The sequence below is a fragment of the Pseudogymnoascus destructans genome (assembly GCF_001641265.1).
Source record: "Pseudogymnoascus destructans isolate 20631-21 unplaced genomic scaffold scaffold_2, whole genome shotgun sequence".
Lineage (NCBI taxonomy): Eukaryota > Fungi > Ascomycota > Leotiomycetes > Thelebolales > Thelebolaceae > Pseudogymnoascus > Pseudogymnoascus destructans.
Window position 1 is genome coordinate 431787 of NW_020167521.1, and position 14337 is coordinate 446123.

The 14337-nt window shown below is 49.3% G+C and overlaps 4 protein-coding genes across 4 annotated transcripts; 1 reads left to right on the forward strand and 3 right to left on the reverse strand.

Annotated features, from left to right (window-relative positions):
• The first annotated feature begins 5779 nt into the window (after positions 1-5779).
• VC83_00786 (uncharacterized protein) lies at positions 5780-8346 on the forward strand. Its single transcript, XM_024464473.1, has 4 exons — positions 5780-5995; positions 6052-6079; positions 6242-6646; positions 6698-8346. The coding sequence occupies exons 1-4, from the start codon at positions 5859-5861 to the stop codon at positions 7574-7576; spliced, it is 1449 nt and encodes a 482-aa protein (XP_024327883.1). The 5' UTR covers positions 5780-5858; the 3' UTR covers positions 7577-8346.
• A 69-nt stretch (positions 8347-8415) lies between these two features.
• On the reverse strand, positions 8416-9089 carry VC83_00787 (uncharacterized protein; the record flags this gene model as incomplete). Its single annotated transcript, XM_024464474.1, has 1 exon — positions 8416-9089. The coding sequence occupies one exon, from the start codon at positions 9087-9089 to the stop codon at positions 8553-8555; it is 537 nt and encodes a 178-aa protein (XP_024327884.1). The 3' UTR covers positions 8416-8552.
• On the reverse strand, positions 8871-10963 carry VC83_00788 (uncharacterized protein). The gene is made up of 4 exons (XM_024464475.1): positions 10426-10963; positions 10279-10377; positions 9961-10222; positions 8871-9912 (listed from the first exon to the last, which is right to left on the reverse strand). Exons 1-4 carry the CDS (start codon positions 10590-10592, stop codon positions 9136-9138), a joined length of 1305 nt encoding a protein of 434 aa, XP_024327891.1. The 5' UTR covers positions 10593-10963; the 3' UTR covers positions 8871-9135.
• Positions 10964-11324: 361 nt separating this feature from the next.
• Positions 11325-13329, reverse strand: VC83_00789 (uncharacterized protein; the record flags this gene model as incomplete). The annotated part of the gene is made up of 3 exons (XM_024464476.1): positions 11325-11904; positions 11967-12339; positions 13283-13329. The coding sequence occupies 2 exons, from the start codon at positions 13327-13329 to the stop codon at positions 12030-12032; spliced, it is 357 nt and encodes a 118-aa protein (XP_024327892.1). The 3' UTR covers positions 11325-11904; positions 11967-12029.
• Between the last annotated feature and the right edge of the window lie 1008 nt (positions 13330-14337).

Here is a 14337-nt window from a genome sequence, read left to right on the forward strand (position 1 = left end):
ATCGTTACAAGAGTATTCCGGCTCCCCGGTCAATGGGTTTTGATTGGCTCGCTAGTTGGGTGGGCTAAGTGAGCAATCAGTGTAATTCCTTACCTAGCTGACAAGGGGGCGTCCTTAGGGGCTTAAGCTATTATATACACACCTTAGCATCCTAAGTAGTAACAGGCCTAGAAGCAAGTACAAGATGATATCTCTACATCTATGCTAGGACGTCACAGACTAAAGGGGGGGGTAATTGTAACGGGGTGCTGCTGTTACAGTACATGTGGTATATAAAGCATGTTATGTGTATTCTAGGCAAGCTGGAATACTATGTATAGTCTTTTTGGCTTAGTAGGATGTAGCACGAGCGTAACTGTACATTGTTACATATACCCTTAGCGCTCTACTTCTAGTTAATTACGCATTACAACCCCCATCTCCATCCATTCCTGCTCCTTTCGAGCATCCCTAGGTGGTGATAGAGGCCTCAACTCCCTAACGGCTAGATATACACCCCTAAGACAGCGCTTTTACTCGCCCCTAGGAGCCACAATCACCATCTAACATCAACCACACTTCTAAGAGACAGCAGAAGACACTTGGTACTAACAATGTGCCTCCTCTATGCCTTAGCTTAGGTGAAAGCGCGCCTAACAGTCACAAAGCACAGCAGCCATTAGTGGCACAACTTGATGCCATTAAAAGGGAAGCTAAGATATAGCGCATAGTTATGTATTATTTCACTAGCACAGTAGACAAGTTTGTGTCCTCCTATAAGCTCCTAGAGCATCACACTTTCGCCTACGACCTCTATAACAAGGTAGTTAGCTTTCTCACTACCTCTCTATATGTAGAAACTTCCAACTATGCCCCTATCCACCTTAGAAGCCAGCCCTTACTAGCAACTACCTCTATAGGGCCAAAATGGTGGATGTGGCTAAGACCCTCAAAAACTCAGGGGCTTCTCTTTAGGGAGCTAGGGCCCCTAGCTCGTCTGTTTCTAGCAGCAGAGCAGCTAATGTAACCTCCTACGCCATAGGCTCTAGCCATAGCTATAGGACTGCTCTAAAGCAGGACATGAGGCTCCTTATTATAGTAGAGCAGGGTGCTCTACTCTAGCGACCTAAACCCTTCCCACTACGCTAGGAACTCAGCACCAAAATCACCAGCCTCACCCTAGCCTTAGTCCTAACTATCGCCCATACACGCATAGGATAGGCTATTACCCTAGCTAATGTAGCCACCTAGGACCTCCTTATAGACCAGGAGAATGCAGAAATGACCCTTTGCATTTTTAAGGCAACGGCAATCAAACAACCAGAGACCTAGCATAACTACGCAGTCCTAGGTGCCCCTAGCACTATCCACCAACTCATAGGCAACACAATCACTAACACTGTAGAGTTGGTTAGTAAAGAAGTTTACCTAGGCGAAACAGAGACCTATAAGCTGCCGAGCCTCCTAACATAGGGCAAAGCCATAGACGGGGAAAATCACTTAGATTGTCTCCTTCCTTATGCTAGTTAGGAGGTACTTCCACCTCTTTAATGCTAGCGAACTCTCTAAAGTAATAGAGAAGGCAGCTATTACTAGACATGACCTAGGCTGCTAGGGATACTACAACCCTACAAAATGCACGCGATATACACAGTGCAACCACTATAGCACTCAAGCAGACCTCCACACCAGCCCTATGCATAGAGAAAGCAAGATACACTAACTACCACAGCCCCTTCCCTATAGGACATGACCACTGCCCTGCTACCCCTAAACAGAAGAATGGCACAATCATCAAGCCTACTAAACGGGAACTAGGGGACAGAGAATTCTAGAACACCTACACACCAGCTACTACAGAGCCTACGCTAGAAACACAACCTTAACCCGAGGTCTAAGGCCTAGTGACTAATGTTGTGCCCACCCTACCTAAGAGAAAACGGGGCACAGCTATCATAGCACATGAAAAAGTCAGCACAACTAGTAGTACCCCCTTCTCTTAAGCTAGCACTAGCAGACGCCCCTAGCGGAACAGCCTCCTGCCACAGCCTCAACCTAGCAGACCTATCTGCATAGAGCTTACACCTAGCAGACCAAACACCTAGCAGACCAAACACCTAGCAGACCAAACACCTAGCAGACCAAACACCTAGCAGACCAAACACCTAGCAGACCAAACACCTAGCAGACCAAACACCTAGCAGACCAAACACCTAGCAGACCAAACACCTAGCAGACCAAACACCTAGCAGACCAAACACCTAGCAGCCCCTAAGAGGCCATGGACGTCAACATCACCACCCCTCTATGCTAGGAAACCATACCCTAAGCCACGGCTAGTGCCGCTAGAAACGACCTCGAAACAGAGACCTATAGGTCTACTAAGCAAACATAGGCTAGATCGCACCCTGCTATATCACCACACTCCACCTCACTGTAACGCTGACTTCTAAACGATAGAAGACACAGAGGTTTCTTGCGTAAGGTTGACTTGACAGAGGAGGCAGGGGATTAGACACAAAGGCTTTCCAAGTAACACGTTACAGTATTGTAAAGAATACTATATTGAGTTGAGCACGAAGCTCCTATCTCAGGAAATACTATCTACTTATATAGTGGTGTTGTGCCAAAGGGATATCTGTAATGGTGGGTGCACCAGATGTGAGAATCTAGCCACCCAAGGAAGGGATGATTTTACTAAGACAACACACTGTCTTAGAAAAAGAGCCAAAGGGTCGTAGCTTAGACTATTCCACAACGCAGCAATCAAGTGTATGATGTAGTGGAGTGGTTTAGACAAGTTGTACAAATGTTGAGTCTGAGAACTCAGGGATAAGTCAGAGATTAGCACCTCACTGACTTTTCAGAAACAAGGAGTAACAAGATCAATGCTTGGAAGCTTGGAAAAGACATGGAAGTATGTGATAGTCGATTTACTGTATTGTCTGCTTGCCCTTTCTTAAGGAAAGGGCAATCCTATTTATGCTAAAGGAGTGTAGTTCTCTAATTTTCCAAGACTTTCCATGACTAACCAGGCTTGGTAACTGTAGTCAATGTAAGAGAATCCCATAGAATCATCTCCTAGGTTCCTAGCCTATAGGAAGTGAAAGGAGGTCCAAGGTAAGAGTACCCCTATAGACAGATTATGTCATAACTTAACCAATCTTGTAGGTAACTAAGGACCGATGATATGTAATGAATCATAGAGGGTTGTAGAAGCTTTTGGAGCTATCGTTCATGTTCCTAGGCCTCTAGTTGATAGAGATATGTCATGTGTAGTATTAGCCCAGTAACTAAGGAGTGATGTCATGTAATGAATCATAGAGGGTTGTAGAGATATGCTATGTGGTCATATCGGCCCAGTAACTAAGGAGAAATGACGTGTAATGAATCATAGAGGGTTATAGCAATCGTTGAGTAGTATTGCTCTTGTTGTTGGTGTGACAAGCCAAAATATGTATAGTGACTTGTAGGTTTGAGGAGGAGATTTCTAAGTTTGCTCTTGAGTTTGATAGCAAACTGAGTGCAACAAATGTTAGTTACCTACAAGATTGGTTAAGTTATGACATAATCTGTCTATAGGGGTACTCTGACCTTGGACCTCCTTTCACTTCCTATAGGCTAGGAACCTAGGAGATGATTCTATGGGATTCTCTTACATTGACTACAGTTACCAAGCCTGGTTAGTCATGGAAAGTCTTGGAAAATTAGAGAACTACACTCCTTTAGCATAAATAGGATTGCCCTTTCCTTAAGAAAGGGCAAGCAGACAATACAGTAAATCGACTATCACATACTTCCATGTCTTTTCCAAGCTTCCAAGCATTGATCTTGTTACTCCTTGTTTCTGAAAAGTCAGTGAGGTGCTAATCTCTGACTTATCCCTGAGTTCTCAGACTCAACATTTGTACAACTTGTCTAAACCACTCCACTACATCATACACTTGATTGCTGCGTTGTGGAATAGTCTAAGCTACGACCCTTTGGCTCTTTTTCTAAGACAGTGTGTTGTCTTAGTAAAATCATCCCTTCCTTGGGTGGCTAGATTCTCACATCTGGTGCACCCACCATTACAGATATCCCTTTGGCACAACACCACTATATAAGTAGATAGTATTTCCTTAGATAGGAGCTTCGTGCTCAACTCAATATAGTATTCTTTATAACGTGTTACTTAGAAATCCTTTGTGTCTAATCCCCTACCTCCTCTGTCAAGTCAACCTTACGCAAGAAACCTCTGTGTCTTCTATCGTTTAGAAGTTAGCGTCACACGTATCTACATTTGGCCACTAGCCCTAGCGACTAGTAGCACCACTAGACAACAACGCCATAGGCCTTGAATACCTTTCATGCCTAATGGCTAAACTAGTAGACTTCGCAGCACTCCTCTAGGTCACAGAGTTCTACATAAAAATCTACACCTACTAGGCTAGCCTAGCACAACTTACCCCTATATAGCCTAAGAAAGCCACAGCTTCTACTAGCCCTATAGGGGCTCTAGGTTAATGTGACATAGTCCTAGAGGATATCTACTATATATTTTCACAAACTAGCAGTCGGGGTCTAGGTCAAACACCCTGATACTCCCTTCAAAGACACTATACTTTGTTTAAAGACACCCATTCCTAATTTTCCTACTATGTTACCACCTGCTAGTAAGCTATAGAGCCTACAACTCCGCAGCAAGGCCGTAGGGCACACTACACACCACACTCGCACTAGCTTATAACATCAGACCAACCGGTCCCGCATGCACCCCCTTTTAGGAGAACCTCCGAGGCACCGCCCTCTACTAGCAAACCTAACACCATCCCGACTAGCAGGGAAGGCTCTTAGTCAACGGGCCCACGCAAACACGCAAGAACTGCTCTCTAAGGTCATACTCTGTACATAAACCCATAGGTTAGCACGTCCCTACCCTTCGGGAGGTCTTAGGGCCGCGGGTTACACCCGCGTCCCGCTGGACGTAAATAAGTATCATCATCATCATCATCGACACGCCACAAAACAGATCAACAAGCCATAGAATTCGTCCTCAAGCCACCCTTCTCGTCCGTCGACAAACCAACAACCCACGCCCCTTCCCTCACCTCACAGCAAGCATCCACGTCCGAGACAGACCCTACAACGGGGTGGTGCTGGTACGTAAGAGCGGCAGGGGCATGCATATGCTATGTTTGGGATGGGAAGGGTCGTACATATCGCATATCAACTCCCCGGCGGCGACGAATGGGGATCAAGGAGGGGGTGAGCAAAGGTCGTAGTGAGCGTGCCACGGAGCTGCATCTGTGTGAATCCGCACATCCGCGCATCCGCACATCCGCGTACCAAATCTGTCCATACCGCGTCGTAGTTGGTGAAGAATGGATATACGACTCGACTGTATTGTTGGTAGCCGTCGTCTTTCTGGCTGCCGGATGGACGGAGAGTGGGATAAGGAGGGAATAAATGGGATATCTTGGGTGGGGTCAGCGTTCCCAAAACCAAGCTTTTTCGACGCGGAACCGATCCTTGGACACGCCTCGGCGCATGTCTCTCTACACGCTGATTACCGGACCAAAAACAGCTCCAACCACCACCACCGTGAGGGGTATATTTACCCAGTACCCCCCCAATACCCCTCTGTTTACTTCTGTTCGTCCCCAAAGTCACACTGATCAATTGACAAACACAACCACACCTCAAACACACACCCCACCACCGTAACAATGGTCCACCTCACCGGCATCCCGACCGACTCCTCCCTCCAGCCCAGCTCCGCCGTCGACGGCGCCGCCAAAGAGCCCGAATCCGGCCCCGTCAAGCAACTCGGCGAGCGCCTAGCTAAAGCCGTGCTGACCGGCCGCGAGCAGAGCGGCCAGCAGGCCGGTGAACAGTTTATGACGTCTGTGTATGCGAGTCGGTATGCGGCGGAGGATTTGCCTAAGCATGAGATGCCGGAGGGGGGTATGCCGAAGGAGGTCGCGTATCGGATGATTAAGGATGAGACGAGCTTGGATGGGAATCCGATGTTGAAGTGAGTGATGTGTGAGGAGGGTTGGGTTGGGTTGATTGTGCTGACGGTTTGGGTAGCTTGGCCAGTTTTGTGACGACTTTCATGGTGAGCTATTTGAGAGTTTATTAGTTGTTTTGTCGATATTAGTGCCTGGTGGTGCCATTGATGTTCGTCGTCGAGGGAATTAGGCAATCCAACTTCGCTGCTTGCTCCTAATACCCACAATCCAACTTCGAGTAATCCACGAACAATGCTAACACTCCCCAGGAAAAAGAAGTCGAGGACCTCATGACCGAGTCCCTCGCCAAGAACTTCATCGACTACGAAGAGTACCCCCGCACAGCCGAGATCCAGAACCGTTGCGTATCCATGATCGGTCGCCTCTTCAATGCCCCCGTCCATAGCGACGCAGCTTCAATCGGTACCTCGACCGTCGGGTCCTCCGAGGCCGTCATGCTGGCCACGCTAGCCATGAAGAAGCGCTGGCAGAACAAGCGCAAGGCGGAGGGGAAGCCGTTCGACAAGCCCAACATGATTATGTCTTCGGCCGTGCAGGTCGTCTGGGAGAAGGCCATGCGCTACTTCGAGGTCGAGGAGAAGTACGTGTACTGCACCAAGGAGAGATACGTCCTTGACCCCAAGGAGACTGTTGACTTGGTCGACGAGAACACCGTAAGTCTTCTGTCTGCCAAACGAGATGACAACGAAGCTAAATAAACATAGATCGGAATCTGCGTCATCCTAGGCACCACCTACACCGGTCAATACGAAGACGCCAAAGCAATCAACGACCTCCTCGACGAGCGCGGCCTCGACACCCCCATCAACATCGATGCCGCCTCCGGCGGCTTCGTCGCGCCCTTCGTCGTCCCCGAGCTGGAATGGGACTTCCGCCTCTCCCACGTCGTCAGCATCAACGTCTCCGGCCACAAGTACGGCCTCGTCTACCCCGGCGTCGGCTGGGTCATCTGGCGCGACCCCGAGTTCCTCCCCAAGGAACTCGTCTTCAACGTCAACTACCTCGGCGCCGACCAGGCCTCCTTCACCCTCAACTTCTCCAAGGGCGCCTCCCAGATCATCGGCCAGTACTACCAGCTCATCCGCCTCGGCAAGAATGGGTACCGCGCCATCATGCTCAACCTCACCCGCACTGCGGACCTGCTCGCTGCCGCGCTCAAGGATATGGGATTCCTGATCATGAGTGATGGCGAGGGCCGGGGGCTGCCGCTCGTGGCGTTCCGTCTTGACTCTGCCAAGGAAAAGAGGTACGATGAGTTTGCGATTGCGCATCAGTTGCGGGAGCGGGGATGGATCGTGCCGGCGTATACGATGGCGCCGCATACGGATGAGATGAAGATGCTGCGTGTGGTTATTAGGGAGGACTTTAGCAGGAGCAGGTGCGAGCAGTTGATCTGTGATATGAGGCTTAGTCTTGGGCTGTTGGATGAGATGGATAAGAGGATGCTGAAGGAGTACACGGATTATATTGGTCGCCAGAGGGCGCATGCTCAGAAGCTGGAGGGGCAGTCGCAGCATGATGTGTATAAGGGCGAGGAGCATAGTTTGCAGGGAACGACGGGGAAGACGCATGGAATTTGTTAGATGGTGGGTGGGATGAGCTGCTAGATATTCGAAGAAGTTAGCTGGGTCTAGAAAGAATGAATGAAGGAACGGATAGTTCATGTCAGTGTTTAGTTTTACCTTGCTGCCTCCGGTTGCCGAGTGACCAGGCGAGACCGCATCGTTGGGATAGTGTAGAGCTCCATCCTATTCACCACTCACCACCCTATCCCAGACACTCGCACATGACTACAACACCAAGCGAAGCAACCCCAACCTTTATAAACAAACTTAAGACCTCTTCAAATCAAGCGGCACAGTGGCGCAGTGGAAGTACCACTGTCTGGACAATCTGGCCAGCGGAGGAAGGGGTGGTTATGGATTCGAGTCCCGGCGAGGAAAGGAAAGAAAGAAAGAGTTTGGAGACGATCAACTCAAATCAACTCAAATCGACACAACATCACACCAAAAAGTAAAATCAACTGATTTTCTCCTCATCAGATCTTAAGACGCCGAGATCTGATAGGTCTTTTGCATTTTTGATTGATTGATTGATTTCCTTTTTGCTGTAGTTATGGAGGGGCCTGTTCTTTATATCGGAGTGCAAGCGTAAGGACTCGAAGTGTGCTTTGAGAACGTATATTGTGCTATTCACTACACTTCTCTCCAAACTCCATGCAAACCAAACCCCAAGCTCCTCCCACTTCTCCTTTTCAACCACATACACAATCTCCGCCACCAACCCCCTACCCTCCATCATCACATCCTCTACCTTCTCCTCCACCTCTCATCCCCTTATTCGCCTTCATCGTCCTAACACCCACCCTCCCCCCCATCATCCACGCAATCTCCACCAAACACCCCGTCACCGCTTTACCCACCCCCTTTCCCCTCACGCCCTCCTCAAGCATAACACCTACATTCAGTAACCTCTCCCCCTCCTTCTCCTTCCCTCTCTATCGTCGCTATAGCACTCACCCCTACCACCACCCCATCAACTTCTACCAACACATCCAGGTTATCCAAGTCGCGCTTGCTGGGCAGCAGTCCAGGTAGCGGCAGTCAAGTCGTCCCAGAGAGTCGGTTGCGAGGTGATGTGAGCCCGGTCTGCGGGGTTGCGGATGGTAGCCAGGCGGGTAGGGATGGAGGAGGGGGTTGCGTGGCGGAGGACGAGGTGGGGATATGAGGGGAGAGTGGCGGTCCAGTGGGTGAAGAGCTTGGGGTTGTTAGGGGTTGGAGAAGCATTTGCAGAGGGTATATTTGAGGAGAGGGGAAAGAGGGGGGAGATTGGGTTTGAAGTATTGTGGGGGAGCCAAGGGGTGGACGGCAGGGAAGAGGTTACGAGATACTGCATGTAAGTGTTGGGGTGAAGATGCGCTTGTGTCGATCCGGCGAGACAACTGCAGATCGCAAATTGGATATCAAAATCATAAATACGCAACGCTAACGCAGCTAACAGGATGGCAAATTGGATATCAAAATCATAAATACGCAACGCTAACGCAGCTAACAGGATGTACAGAGCGAAATGACAAAATGCAACAACCAATGCCATGTACCGACGAATCGAACAGCACGGGAAATTCTGCTTCACTCCGCGCTTACTGTCCTGGCATACCAGCCTTCATGTTATCATAAACACTAGTGGGGTAATTGAGGAGGTTCTGGCTCTGGTCGAGCGACCCCAACTTGTTCTTTGCCGCCGAGATCAAGCTGTTGTTACCCTTCTTATCCGCAGAAGTCTCCCAGAACATAGCACCACCAAGACCCTTCGACTTGACGTACTCAGACTTGGCGTTAACCTCCACCGGCGTGTCGTAGCTGATGAACTCCTTGGTAGCAGCATCGTAGCTGTACGCCGCGACAGCCTTGTCATCGTGGTATTCGGTCGCTGAGGATCTGGGTAGTTCATTATAGTCCCAGACGCCCTTCTCCCAGGTGCCGGCGCCGATGCCGGTGAATGGCTTGCCGAGACCCTCGGTGGCCTCGAATGAGCGGCCGTAGATGGGCATGCCCAGGACGATCTTGCTGGCAGTTACACCGGCGGCGATGTAGTCAGTAACGGCCGTGTCGGTGGAGACGAGGGTGGTAGCGGGGTTATCGATGCTTGTGAAGAGGTTGGCTTGGTGGCCTGCAATAGTGCTCCAGGATCCGGCGTAGTCATAAGCTAATAAGTACCAGGCGTCAAGGTAGGCGTCCATTTCCTTCATGTGCATCTTCTTGTAGTTTTGTGGTCCGGCGGGGCTGGCAATGGTGACCAGGAAGTGATAACCTGGGGCGTGTTTGGCGGCATATGCATCGAGGGCCTCGCGGCAGGCGGCGAGGAGGAGGACCATGTTCTTGGCCTCCTCGTCGTTGGCGGGGTACTCCCAGTCGATCTAGGGAATTTGTTAGCTTGATTCTGCGTTTGGGAAGGGAGTATTTACATCGATTCCGTCAAAGCCAAGGTCTGCAACCAACTTGACTGCGGACGATGCGAACTCCTTTCGTCCGGCCTCAGTGCTGGCGGGGACGCGGAAGTTTGCGGAATAGGTCCAGCCACCAATGCTGAGCAGCGTCTTCATGGCACGGTTCTTTTTCTTGTGGAGATACAACTGCTTAATGCATCCGTAGACATTGCTTCCGGTGTCACTCCAGCTGTCTCCCTCCCAGTGGATCTGTAGGTCTGCCCACTCATCAGAGAGGTAGCTTATGGGCTGTCAGCATTTGCATTTCTCAGAACCGCATGTATAATTAAGGCTTACACAGTGCCATTTGGGCGTATGTTGGCAAAGGCGTATAGAACGTGACTCAGCTCCGATGCTGGGAGCTGCTGTGGCAAGTAGCTACGTTCGTAGATTGCCCTGGTTTCTGTTAGCTGAGATCTTGCCTCGTCGTTCACAACTACTAACCAATTCACGAAATAAGCTGCATTTCTAAAACCGGAGACATTTCGGCCAGCGATAGGCTGGAGGGGGGCGCTGGTAACAATTGTGTGGGAGGTGGGATGGGTTGGAGACGCGAATACCGCTGGGATGGCTAATAGTAAAGCAAGATGCTTCTTCGTCCAGGACAACATGGTTAGCTGATAATTGAATAAATCTGTGCAAGTAGATTTCCAAATATATATATAATTCTCGAAAGGATAGTGCAGCAGCTAGGTTGTCGATGCTGAAGTCGGCTGGCGATACTGTCTTCCACACCTCGTCCTCATCGTAGTATATATATCTCTCTTTCTCAACCCCCACCTTTTATAGCAAAGCATGGCTTTCATAATGATAAGGTCATAGTTCCTTGGCTCTGCCCATAAGAAAGAAAGGCCGCGTCGGCAACGTTACTATAAATGGACTCTCAACATCGATTTTACGACCATGTGAAGAAGAATGTTTGGTGAAGGATGAGGACCTTGCAGCGATCCTAGTATCGATGACCGACTTCAAATGTCGGGCGTGCGCTGTGAGTGGTGATGTTGCGAGAGAATAGAGATTAAAATCCAGGCACGCTGCGGAACATCCCGCACAGGCACTAGACCCTGTTGACCTCTAAAAGGGCCGTCGCATCGACTTGTGGAGCCGTGCGCCATCCGCCGAACCGTTCATCTAAAGCATCGCGATACTTGCTCAATATCCTTGACCTTAAGCTTGGGGGCTCCGTAAGGTTACAGCGCAGGATCCTATTCACACTTATTCGGGGCGTTTGAGCATTTACCTATACGAGGGCGTGACCCTGGAACCAGGACAGGGGGGTCCCTGTCCTGGTTCGGTATCACGCCGAACCTTATTGGCACGCGATGATGATCAGAACTGGCGCTGATCCTTATGCCCAGCTTCTATGAAGCTGGTGCTTATCCTACGCCTCCGTAGTTCTACGAGGCTTATGCCGATCCTACGCCCAGCTTTGCCTGGCAATAGTCTGCCCTGTATATGCATGCCAGTCCTACGCCACCTACGTGGTGGCTTAGTGGTCCGATTAGGGCCGGTATTACAATATAGGGCAAAGATCTATATACCGTGCACCACCCCTGTAAAGATTCATATACCCTGAGCTTTAATAAAAGATTTATATACCCTGCTGACGCCTTCGGCTTCCTTCGTGACTCTATTGACCCTGATGTCCCATTTGACACCGCTGCTCCACTGACTATGCTCCTACCATACTCGTGAAAGCGCCCTACTCATGCGGGCACCAGCAGGTTCTCATATTGTGGCCCTGCTCCCCACAAGTAGAACACCGCCACCAGAAGCTCCCTCTCCCCTGCCAACTCTCCTCCGTGGGTCCTCCTTCTGGAACCTCTTCTTTGGCCTCCGCCGTGGGACCTGTGTTATAGGCGGGAAACATGGTTGGCTACAGTGAGGCATGGGGCTAGCGATGCTGACTAAATGCGGCAGAATCTATTGATAGTCAGCGTTGGGTATATAGATATCGGCAAAAGAATAGCATACCCTGAACTTACCCATGTAAAGAACAGAATACCCTGACCTTTGCGTAAAAAATAGAATACCCGTGGGGCCCTATTCTACGATATGTAATTGGCTGCAGTTTCCGTGATAATTCCAGCTAGCCAGCCGGCCAAATTGCTTGTGGCTCCATTAACGTCGCGCTTCTTCGTCCAGAAGCAGAACTTGTCCTTGACGGCCCAGTCGTCTAAAGCCCGGATAACAGCGTCTAAATCCAGGAACTCGGCGCCATCTTCTGTAACGGAGAGCTCAGCAAGAGCTGACATGCTGTCGACCGTTGGTTCTTCGAAATCTTGGCCCTCGTAGGCCTGCCACAATGAGGGCGGTGAGTCTGCTAAAGGCTCATCGATAGAGCTATTATCGTTGTCGCTATTGAGTTTGCAACGACGATATGGGGTAGGTGGTGTGAGCGACAGGAAAGTGGTGGTGTGGCTGTGCCAAAGTGATAATTTTAGGTGATTGGAGAACACCACACAAATTACATACGATTACCCACTTCTACGAAATTACCATCCTACAAATAGCACCACACCATATTCTGTTCTTTACATGGGTAAGTTCAGGGTATTCTATTCTTTTGCCGTATAGGTATTTACAGGGGTGGTGCAGGGTATATAGATCTTTTGCCCCATATTGTAATACCGGCCCCTAATCGGACCACTAAGCCACCACGTAGGTGGCGTAGGGCTGGCATGCATATACAGTCATAATCCGTTAAGTCGATAGCTCGGGTCCCGTAAATACCATCGAGATAGCGTAAATATCGAGATATCGAACGTATTTTGGTAGTGGACAGGGGGGTTGAGGCCAGCAAAACGTATCGACTTAACGTGAATCGAGTATCGACTTAACGCGTCATGACTGTACAGGGCAGACTGTTGCCAGGCAAAGCTGGGCGTAGGATCGGCATCAGCCTCGTAGAAACTACGGAGGCGTAGGATTAGCACCAGCTTTGGCATAAGGATCAGCGACAGCTCTGAAGCTGCCTAGCTAGGCGTTTGAGATGGGCGGATCGCCCAGCTCAACCAGGCCTCAGGCATGAGCTAGCTTCAGGAGCCGGTCTACAAATAGTACGTAGGCCCAGTAGATAGATAGTTAATTAATTCAATTGTCCTGTATACTCCACGATCACGACTGTGTTACCTGTGGAAGCCCCTAATTCCAACTGTCTACTCTCTGCATCCCAAAGCGATACTTCTGCTTAGTTGGGGAAACCCACCCAAATTGGCAGGGTATCCCAACGCACAGATAATTATACAACACCATAGGCCCGTCTAAGCGCTATGGGACGGATTCCTTGCCCTAATCTAACACTTCCTTTATCAACACCTTCTCGATTCGATCTCCGCGAAACTCCATGTCGCAAGTTCAGCGGAGGTTGGGACCTAGCAACAATTTGGATGTCTAAACGTCCAGGCCTGTCGCGTCAACATGCCGGCACTACCACAACCATTCCATACCCCACTTTAACCCCTTGGGTGTAAGGACAGTTCGAACCGAGGCTGACCTTCGAGTCTGCAGAAGTATCTGAAGTATAATGTGAAGGCTTCGATACTCGAAGCAGTAGGACAAGGTATAGTAGTTCAGGCTCCAAAGCATATACTTTATACCACAGGGGTCAAGTGGTGAGACAAACAGGTTGGCCAAGTGGTTCGACTTGAAGTAAGGGAATGCAAAGTAAGTCAAAGCAGGAGGAATTGCAAGAAGGCCAAGTAGTGTATAATTTGCTAGCTAAAGATCAATAAGAGACATGAGCAATAAGTGCTTATATAACAGTAAAAATCCCTAGTGCCAAATAAGCGAAGGCACTAATTAACCGAGCCCTAGTGAAGCGAGCCTAAGCCAGTAGTCAACATTTGGGCTGATCTAGGTCAGCAAGTGAAGCGAAGTGAGCGAAGTGAGCGAAGCAGGTGAAGTGAATGACATAGTGAAATAAGTACTAGAGACTAAAGTGAATCGAAGGGTCATGACACAAATATCGAAGGAGTGTCATGACATTGGGGGATCGCAAACCTTATTACTTGTTTTACTTGTAATTTGTGGTACCTGTCAACGGTTTCTGCAGAAATACCATACTGGCGATGTGCTTGACATGGACACATGATGCTATCTAAGAGTGAAGACTACATACAGCACGAGGGGAAATAGCAGATAAACATGAACGTTGCAGTTGAGCGGATGAAGGGAAAAGAGAACAATACGAGACATGCTCATGTATGATTTGTAGCCATGCGATTAGTTACCTAAATTTTGGCGTTTTCGATTTGATTCCATGAAGTGAAGCCTGTATATAGTCCCTCAATGTCTCATCGCGATCCGTCCGCCACAGTTCCATCCATATTCTATCCTTGGTGTGCATACCTTAAG